This window comes from Oncorhynchus gorbuscha, linkage group LG19 (assembly GCF_021184085.1).
Source record: "Oncorhynchus gorbuscha isolate QuinsamMale2020 ecotype Even-year linkage group LG19, OgorEven_v1.0, whole genome shotgun sequence".
Lineage (NCBI taxonomy): Eukaryota > Metazoa > Chordata > Actinopteri > Salmoniformes > Salmonidae > Oncorhynchus > Oncorhynchus gorbuscha.
In genome coordinates this window covers 49,252,275-49,262,810 of record NC_060191.1, presented here as the reverse complement: position 1 = coordinate 49,262,810, position 10,536 = coordinate 49,252,275, and the positions used below count along the sequence as shown (strand labels likewise).

General features: G+C 40.9%; 1 protein-coding gene and 1 long non-coding RNA gene across 2 annotated transcripts; both read left to right on the top strand.

Moving 5' to 3' along the window:
* The first annotated feature begins 830 nt into the window (after positions 1 to 830).
* LOC124005343 (coiled-coil-helix-coiled-coil-helix domain-containing protein 2-like) lies at positions 831 to 4,984 on the top strand. Its single transcript, XM_046314490.1, has 4 exons — positions 831 to 1,031; positions 1,529 to 1,793; positions 2,000 to 2,225; positions 4,173 to 4,984. The coding sequence occupies exons 1-4, from the start codon at positions 982 to 984 to the stop codon at positions 4,181 to 4,183; spliced, it is 552 nt and encodes a 183-aa protein (XP_046170446.1). The 5' UTR covers positions 831 to 981; the 3' UTR covers positions 4,184 to 4,984.
* A 218-nt stretch (positions 4,985 to 5,202) lies between these two features.
* Positions 5,203 to 9,224, top strand: LOC124004746. Its single transcript, XR_006833521.1, has 3 exons — positions 5,203 to 5,256; positions 6,329 to 6,470; positions 9,018 to 9,224. It is a non-coding gene; the product is annotated as an uncharacterized LOC124004746 (long non-coding RNA).
* Positions 9,225 to 10,536: the final 1,312 nt, after the last annotated feature.

The window sequence follows — 10,536 nt, the reverse complement described above, 5'->3', positions numbered from 1 at the left end:
GACGTAACATAGTAAACGGTTGTGTGTTCTAATCTCATCATGGACAACTTTCGTATTTGAGCTAATTAGCAACTTTAACCTCCTAACATTAACCCCTCGCCTAGCTAAAGTTAGCATTAGCCACCTCGCCACAACAAATAGAAATTTGTAACATATCATACGTTTCCCAAATTAGTAATATATTGTACCAATTGCAATTCGTAACATATCACACGAACTGGAATTCATAACATATCATACAAAATGGATGATGAACATCCACTAATTAATATACCATAAGAAACATAACATATCATACTAGTTTGAGTATTTCAGATGTACAATTTCTATGTTATGTCTACACCTGAGTCCAGGTTGCTCCACCACCAACTCTTCCACCACCATTAGGATTCAATGCTTTATTTAATTGACTTAAAAACAAATATTGGCCTATGTAGGCTAGAATAAATTAATTAATATGCTAATGCAAATAATAATAATACTTCTTCCATTTCAAGTTTTTGACATTGAAAATACAAATGCACTGTTAACTCCCCACCAAAAAGTTTCACACTTGCATAAACGGAAATTCAATGTCCAAGGGCAACATCTAGTGGAAAGATAGAAAAACTGCATTTCCAGAACTTCACTGGGCACTGGAGATTAGATTTTTTTCAGCACTCGAAAACTTAATATGCTAAACCACAAAATATATATTAGAGAATACTTAGCGTCATGAGCTAGCCTTACATACGTAACGTTTTTTTTGGCACGGAGTCATGATTATGAAAGGCTACATATTACAACAGATTACAAAAGATTCACCGGAAGTTATACGTACAAAATATGACGTGACACTTAGAAACTTCCGGAACAGCAGTCCTTTTTAGTCCTACGAAGGTCGATTAGACACAGACACATTAGCTACTTTACTGAGTTGCTTTCTTCAAATACGAAGTACTTTTCTTGTTATATTTGACTAGTTCGCTATCTTTATCAAAAATGCCAAGAGGAAGCAGAAGCCGGACGTCAAGGATGGCCCCTCCAGCCCGGTATGAAAATTGACAAAGTCATGACATTAACAACGCATTGCCAGCTAGCTAACGTGATGCTAAATTTACTAACGCTAGTTGCCTGATTTTACTTGCTCGCAAGGCTTGTATAATTTCCCTAGTCTATATTTCATGTGGTGTCTGTATTTCAAAGGTGTTATAATAGTCATCTAACGTTAGCAAGATAACAAATATAGTAGTTAGATATAAATATGGTATTTTGGGCTAGGCAGCTGGCACAACTACTAGCTAGCTTGCTAGACACTGCTGGTGACGTTAGGTGAAACTCATAATAATAATACAAGTAACTAAATGTACTGAATAAATATCTGGTAGGCTAATGTTTACACTACCCTAATTTAATTTGATCTATGTTACTGAATTGGCCCAGAATAATTTACTGAGGTTGATGCTGTTCATGGACTTAATTCAAGTTCTTCAGTGAGTGTTGTCACTTGATTGCTCATGTAATGAACGCACTCTCTCTTAAAAAACAGGATGGCTCCACCGCCACCCCCCATGGCCAGGGCTGCACCACCTCCATCCTACGCCCCAGCGCCTGCCCATGCCCCCCCGTCCGCCATGGCTGCCCCAGCTGCTGTTGCCCCCCGGCAGCCAGGCATGTTTGCGCAGATGGCCACCACAGCCGCTGGGGTAGCCGTTGGCTCAGCCGCAGGGCACATGATCGGCCATGCAATGACTGGAGGAATGGGTGGGGGCGGAGGAAGCCAAGAGGCTGCCAAGCCTGATGTCACCTACCAGGTAGGTGATCACTGCTTAGTCACAGTGAGTGACAGGGCCATGGGATTGAAGTGGCTTTGTGTCATGTAGCCCAGTTAGTAGTGATGAGTATGAGGGAGTCAGAGAGAGGATAAGACATTTAGGATTATACCCTGTGCCAGGCCTTGAAGAACATCTAAATAGTTGAGAATAACATCAACACTAACCTCCAATGCTTTGTTTCTCAGGAGCAGCCCCAGCAGTACCAGCAGCAGTACCAACAGCCACCTCCCATGTACCAGCCAGCCCAGTATCAGCAGCAGCCCCAGTCCATGTTCCAGCAGGAGCCTGCACCACAGCATGGATCCTGCTCATATGAGCTCAAGCAGTTTATTGAGTGTGCTCAGACCCAGAGCGACCTGAAACTCTGTGAGGGCTTCAGCGAGGTGCTCAAGCAGTGCAAGTTCTCAAATGGTGAGTCTAAAAGTGTGTGTTAATACAATCTTAGCTGTTACTGGACATATTTGTGAAAAAGGGGGTGCTTTTATGTATCCCTGAAAGTTTTAAATAGTGATGTTCTATCATGACCATTTTATGTATTCATTAGATTTGATCAACTGACTTGTTGCCTATTGCTTGCCTTACCTGGTGTCACTGTCACCTTTTGGAATAGGATTAATAAACTCAGCAAAAAAATAAACATCCCTTTTTCAGGACCCCGTCTTTCAAAGATAATTGGTAAAATTCCAAAACTTCACAGATCTTCATTGTAAAGGATTTAAACAATGTTTCCCATGTTTGTTCAATGAACCATTAACAATTAATGAACATGCACCTGTGGAACAGCTTACATACGGTAGGCAATTAAGGTCACAGTTATGAAAACTAGGACACTAAAGAGGCCTTTCTATGGACTCAGAAAAACATCAAAATAAATATGCCCAGGGTCCCTGCTCATCTGCGTGAACGTGCCTTAGGCATGCTGCAAGGAGGCATGAGGACTGCAGATGTGGCCAGGGTAATAAATTGAAATGTCTGTACTGTGAGACGCCTGAGACAGGACGGACAGCTGATCGTCCTCGCAGTGGCAGACCACGTGTAACAACACCTGCACAGGATGGGTACATCCGAACATCACACCTGTGGGACAGGTACAGGATGGGAACAACAACTGCCCTAGTTACACCAGGAACGCACAATCCCTCCATCAGTGCTCAGGCTGTCCGCAGTAGGCTGAGAGAGGCTGGACTGACGGCATCTAGACCTGTTGTAAGGCAGGTCCTCACCAGACATCACCGGCAAAAACGTCACTTATGGGCACAAACCCACCGTCGCTGGACCAGACAGGACTGGCAAAAAGTGCTCTTCACTGACGAGTCACGTTTTTCTCACCAGGGGTTATGGTCGGATTTGCGTTTATCGTCGAAGGAATGAGTGTTACACCGAGGCCTGTTCTCTGGAGTGGGATTGATTTGGAGGTGGAGGGTCCGTCATGGTCTGGGGTGTTGTGTCACAGCATCATCGGACTGAGCTTGTCATTGCGGGCAATCTCAACACTGTTACAGGGAAGACATCCTCCTCCCTCAATTGGTACCCTTCCTGCAGGCTCATCCTTACATGACCCTCCAGCATGACAATGCCACCAGCCATACTGCTCGTTCTGTGTGTGATTTCCTACAAGACGGGAATGTCAGTGTTCTGCCATGGCCAGCAAAGAGCTCGGATCTTAATCCCATTGAGCACATCTGGGACCTGTTGGCACGGAGGGTGAGGGCTAGGGCCGCCCCCCCCCCTATTGCTCCATTTCTGTTAGTCACATGTCTGTGGAACTTGTTCAGTTTGTCTGTTGTTGAATCTTATGTAAATACAAATATTTAGTTTGCTGAAAATAAATGCAGTTGACAGTGAGGATGTTTCTTTTTTTGCTGAATTTATAAAGTTTTATGGCAGCGACTGTTCTTTATCGAGGAACCAGACTAGTGTTCTGTAGGTGTCAGGTATTCATTTTATTAAGACTGACTTGAGTCAACTGACCTCATTTGTTGAACACCACTCAAACTGTACCTAGGCCCACTAATGTATTTCGTCATAGTTACAAGGTCCCACTTAATATTCTTGGCCCCCAAGAGCATTAACCACAAATGTATGCAATACACTGAGTGGCCACAGGGTGATGCATAACTATGGGACATTAAATCATGAAATGTGTAGGTGCTCATGCCAGGCTCTCACACATTTGATTTCACTGTAAGGACTGTCCTCCATTCCCGGTTAGGGAGTTACTATTTATTTCACAAAATGTTTTCTTTAATGTTGATCTTGGGGTTGTGCTGCTGCCATGCATTGCCTCTGGAGTCCTCTTATCAATAAAAATTACAATGTACAATTTCCCTAATGTAATTTTGTATTTTTCCTCCACAGGGATGTCCTGAGAGACAAACAACCCCAGCAACGCTGGACAGACACACTCAGCATACACACACAATACTATTAAAGAAGTAATTTACAAACACTTGATAGACTTGGCTTTGTTTTGGCACTTGATCAAATAACTGTTAATCATATATGGACAATTTAAAAACATTCTCCTAGGGTTGATGCTGTGAAACTTGTAAGTCATTTCAAATGAAAACATGCAAAAAAATAAACTACACGTTTGTCTTTAATGCTTAAACATGGGGTGTATTCATTGCGTATTGTAACGGAAACTGTTTACCTTTAAGAACCAACCAGAGCAAACGGAATGTTATGGGGAAGGACCTACCTGAATTTATCCAATAGAAACTTGTTTTCGTTGCAAAACGTTTTCCGTTGGGAGTAAACGCTTTTGGTTGTAAAACGTTTTGTAACCGACCATGTTTTGCTACAGAATCGTAATGAATACACGCCTGTTGTAAATTAGTCTGGTCCCTAGTCTCAGCCGGCTGGGGACAAGATTAGTTGTAAATCTACCTGATGTATTTTAACAGTAATATTCCCTCATAGCCTGGTTAAAGCAGACTGAAAGTAGTGTGTGAAATCAGTTCGGATGCCAGGCTAACTCCCTCATAGATCACAATGTAAACTTAATTGTTGGTAGATATTTCCTTATCTGGATTAGGGTTGTACAGTCGCAATTTGCTTGTAACAAGCTTAGGATCTAATAAAGCTCTTCACATTAAAGACACTTCTGAATCACATTCTCCTATCCCTGATAATGTGATGCAGTGTTAAATAAATTGGATCATCAATCATTGTGGAACATTTGTCTTAAGTAACGCTAGGCTACAGCAAGAAGAACATGCAGTTATTTTTATTGAAGGTTTACTACTACAGTACGTCTATTTATGTGCCAGCTGGTATGCCCAGTTTTATACGATTGTTGCATGCAAACTGAAGGGGATCGAGCAGAGAGGAATCTTTTTTGGGGGGGGGGGGGCTGTCACAGGTGAGAATGTTAACCCGTGTGTTTGTTATTTCATCAAGAGAATGTGTACACGCGTTGAGTGCCTTTGCTCATGATACGGTAAGTGTTGATCGTTAGCATGTCGTGTTTGTTCAACTTGACAAGATTGCTATTTAAAATGTCAAATGTTGATAGGAGCCAAATGTAAGACAGCAATTATGGCTGATTTGTTTCTTCTCCAAAATGACTTGATATTCAATCGGCTAGCCTAATTTCTATCAACGTGTGACAAAGGCTGACGATGCTCACTAACGGAACAATATTGTCTCGTCGTGTATCCCACAGAATGCAACGCTCGCTTGCATGATGATGACAAATTCTATCTAGTAATGGTTACATTTATCAGTCCATATAATATATTACAAATATTATTCCTGAAATATATTGGACACTTTTAGAATATTTTTAACTAAAATGTAATCATTATATAATGCCGATTTAATTCACGTGCTAGTCGGAACTAAGAAATTCAGAAATGTCCGACTTGTTAACTGGTTTAAGCGACACGTGTAGAACTGCAACCAGTTTAGCTAGTCGAACATTACCAGTATCCTAGTTCCGGCATAACGCGTGAACGAAATCAATGTTTTTTTTATATTGTCATGGGTTTATGAATTACCTAGTGTGAAATAGCATAGATATGTCTACATTCTGTCACACGTTCTTTCCCTCTTCATGGCTACCCGCGGAGGGCGCTTCGAAATGTCAGTACATAGACAGCATTTACACCAATTCAACATGGCATCTGCATCTCTATCCCGGGTTTCCAACCTAGCTATTGTTTATTAGACCTATATCCAGACCCAATCATTAAAGGGTCCATTTGACGTTGGCAAATGCCTCCAGTGTGTTTACTTTATACAACCATTGTTTTCAAAACAATAGGGCTAAGGTCATCAAAAATCTACATCAAATTGTCTACTATGTGCTTACTTATATTGCTGTTAAGAGTTCGGAATGGAATTATTTTTGGGGAATTACATTTTTACTTAATGTTAAACATTTCACTGTGTTAGCTTTGATAAATGTATTACATGTTTTGTTAAAAGGGCAATCAACTTCACACATGCAGCTCAGTTCAATGATAAAGTGAGTTTGCCCTGTATATTACCTGCTGTGTTTTTTTCTTCAGCTTGTGGGCAGCAGCATCAGTACAGTAGTCTAGTAGCCCTAGATAACCAGTCACGCCAACATGACCAAAGAGGCCGAGATCCCGGATTTGGTGGGGGCTTAGGAGTTCTATGGCAAATATGACCCCAATGAGATCCGGGAAGGTATGGTATCATTTGTATGTCATATGGGATTGTTGACATGAACCCATTTTCTATTCATTCACTGCATAGAAATAGCCTGGGTCCAGATCTGTTTGTGTTGCACACCTGTAACAAACTTGCATGTCAACTCAACAATGTTTGGCAATGCATCACAATGACCATATTATCTGGGCCAGACTAGAACATAAATAATCTCCACAGAAATTAAACTAAACAAAATAACCAATTCAATGAGATGTCCAACTCTAAACACACACTAACCTCACCTCAGTCTAGACTGGTTATGGAAGAGAGTTTGGGTTCTGTGAACTCACTAGTAAACCCTGTCATCAGTGACATCCTTTATGTCACTGTGTGCAGTTTGTTAGTCGAGCGGTATGCCATTCAGTAAATAAACTGCATTGTTGAGCCGGGCAGTGTTCATTTGAACATGTTTTTAGGACCAAGGTTTTGGCACTGAACACTATCAGTCATTGGTCAGCTAGTAGAGTCATGTCATCCCACTCGGATTCACACAACAATCCACAAAAATTTAACAAAGACAGGACAGATCAGAGGAGACAATTCATTGTAGTGTTATGTACATAAAAAAACACATGCAGTATGTGGGCCACATGGGAATAAAACACACCATAACCCTGGTGTTGCCAACATCATACTCCAACGAACCGAGCCATTCTACCCATGTCAGCACAAGCTAACCATTTGCATTTACAAAAACCTTGATGATAAACCTCAAATCCAGATCCCATCACGAGATAATGTATTATAGTATGTACAGTACTCCAACCTAGCTATTGTATGGGCACTTTATGTCCCTAGAGTGTTGTTTTGAAGTGGACACACCCCCTAACCATGGGTGTTGTGGTTGCAGGTATAACACATAGACAAATGCATAGGATATATGGAGTAGTTGAACACTAAAAACAGACTACATGAAGGAAAGGTGACATAGCTGCCAGGATAGAGAGAAACATTCCTAGACCAGCTGGGCATACAAAGATTAGAGGTTGTCTAAGGACGGGGTCAGCCAAATGACCAACTGATGGATTGCAGACATAAATTGCATCACAGGGGAAACAAGTCTGTTTGATCTTAGACAACCATATGAAAAGAAGGTGACCAGGACAGCAGCTGGACACACTAAACTAAAAACTAGAGACACACACAAAAGGGACACAGGGTTAATTACAGGGTCTGAGCACAAGCCACAGGAAGGGGGGATGTATATTATCTTTAGGTCAAAGGAAGGGTCTTGACATCATATAATCTGTCCGAAAGCAGATGTGGGCGTTACTGGTCTGAACAAGCAGGATGCACGGATTGGAATGTAACGTAATTTACATGTGGGATGGGCTTATATGCAATATGTGGATAAATACTGGAGCCAGGGCTCTGGAAAATGGGTGAGTCCCGTGAGTCCTGCGGGGCTCTCCGGCTTCTGATACAGGGGTGTATTAAAAGTCTATCATTGAATTCAAAAAGTTATTGGTCGTGTCATGTTTGAATCTATTGGCCACTACAGTGTGTGTGAATAAGTTAGCCATTACTCCTGGTGACGCACTATACCACTGTTTTGATTGGGCCAGTGGTCTCTGACATGGTCACACAAAAGCGCACCGTATAGTATTGCATAACATACACATTCCTTGTATTATCGTGTCAGTTTCCTGAACACGGAGAGAACACCTGCATTTCAATATGCTGAGAGGTATTTGCTTTTGTGGCCTAATGCAGCGTTGTCATTATATTGTGTAGGCCTACATTTGAAGAGGGTTCTCAAAAATAAAATGGTAAGGATGAACATGTTGTAGAGGCTGCCTTAATATATAAAGCTGTGCTTCAAATATTTAAATATCTATCTGATAGGGATAGACAATCAGTCTCAGCCTTGTGAGATTTTAGCTCAAGTAAATGTTCTGCATTAGATACACATTGTGTCCTGTATTGGTTTACTTAGGTTTGTATTACGTCCTATATAATCTCGTGGACAGATGCTACTACCATTTGTGTTATGTGCATCTGTAGACAGACTGGAATTCGACGACTAATGAGAAACTTGGTTCTGGTACGCAGATTATTTGTCGCTTATCATTTGGACAAATCATGATTTTACATTTTTGAAATTTGGGAAGGGGACATTTTGCCCATAGACTGGCCCAAAACTGACTGAGTATCAATTTAGAGAGATTGAGACTTCGCTAGTTTCGTCAGTACATTTTCTAACACGTTTACCCTCTAATTATAGTACCTCCATGCTCCTCCCAGAATTTAATAGTGACAATTACACAAGATTTTAGTTCTGGGTGTCTGAGATTACATCCTATAAAGTGAATAGAGTGGTGATCAGAGGGTTGTCGGTTCAAATCCCTGGAGGGGCACATTGCCTTTGTTTCTTTGTTCTGGAACACATCTAATAAGTGCAGTTCCACTTAAGTATTCATCTGTACAAATAAAATCAGAACGTGAAATATGTGTGATGTAACTTACTACCTTTAGATCAGATGCTGTTTGTTGACGTTTGTTTTTCCTGTCCTTGTGCCTCAGGACTATGCAGTCAAGATCTCGGCTGCAGAGATCGAGGAGATCAAAGTGGCCACAGAGAAGGAGATTGATATTCTCAAAAGAAGTCTATGGAATGGACAACTTCAGTAAGCAAAATAACACCATAATACAAACATTATTGTCCCTTTAATGGACTTAAGATACAGTTGAAGTCGGAAGTTTACATACACTTAGGTTAGAGTCATTAAAACTCGCTTTTAAACCACTCCACAAATTTCTTGTTAATTAACAAACTATAGTTTTGGCAAGTTGGTTAGGGCATCTTCTTTGTGCACGACACAAGTCATTTTTCCAACAATTGTTTAGACATTATTTCATTTATAATTCACAATTCCAGTGGGCCAGAAGTTTACATACACTAAGTTGACTGTGCCTTTAAACAGCTTGGAAAATTCCAGAAAATTGTGTCATGGCATTAGAAGATTCTGATAGGCTAATTGACATCATTTGAGTCAATTGGAGGTGTACCTGTGGATGTTTTTCAAGGCCTAACTTCAAACTCAGTGCCTCTTTGCTTGACATCATGAGAAAATCAATAGAAATCAGCAAAGACCCCAGAATTTTTTTTTAGACCTCCACAAGGTTGGTTCATCCTTGGGAGCAATTTCCAAACGCCTGAAGGTACCACATTCATCTGTACAGACAATAGTATGCAAGTACAAACACCATGGGACCACACAGCCTTCATACCGCTCAGAAATGATACAGTCTGTCTCCTAGAGATGAATGTACTTTGGTACGAAAAGTGCAAATAAATCCCAGAACAGCAAAGGACCTTGTGAAGATGCTAGTGGAAACCGGTACAAAAGTATCTATATCCACAGTAAAACAAATCCTATATCAACATACAGTGCCTTGCGAAAGTATTCGGCCCCCTTGAACTTTGCGACCTTTTGCCACATTTCAGGCTTCAAACAAAGATATAAAAGTGTATTTTTTGTGAAGAATCAACAACAAGTGGGACACAATCATGAAGTGGAACGACATTTATTGGATATTTCAAACTTTTTTAACAAATCAAAAATGGAAAAATTGGGTGTGCAAAATTATTCAGCCCCTTTACTTTCAGTGCAGCAAACTCTCTCCAGAAGTTCAGTGAGGATCTCTGAATGATCCAATGTTGACCTAAATGACTAATGATGATAAATACAATCCACCTGTGTGTAATCAAGTCTCCCTATAAATATATTATATATTATACATATATTATGTTTGAAGCCTGAAATGTGGCAAAAGGTCGCAAAGTTCAAGGGGCCGAATACTTTCGCAAGGCACTGTAACCTGAAAGTCCGCTCAGCAAGGAAGAAACCACTGCTCCAAAACCGTCATAAAAAAGCCAGACTACAGTTTGCAACTGCACATGGGGACAAAGATTGTACTCTTTGGAGAAATGTCCTCTGGTCTGATGAAACAAAAATAGAACTGTTTGGCCATAATGACCATTGTTATGTTTGGAGCAAAAGGGGGAGGCTGGGTCTGAAAATCCATGCCAATGGATTGC

Excerpts from the sequence above, each read along its gene's own strand:
- LOC124005343 (XM_046314490.1), top strand. The coding sequence starts at position 982 with ATGCCAAGAGGAAGCAGAAGCCGGACGTCAAGGATGGCCCCTCCAGCC. Across the intron at positions 1,032-1,528 it reads AGGATGGCCCCTCCAGCCCG|GATGGCTCCACCGCCACCCC; the intron begins GTATGAAAATTG and ends CTTAAAAAACAG. Across the intron at positions 1,794-1,999 it reads AGCCTGATGTCACCTACCAG|GAGCAGCCCCAGCAGTACCA; the intron begins GTAGGTGATCAC and ends TTTGTTTCTCAG.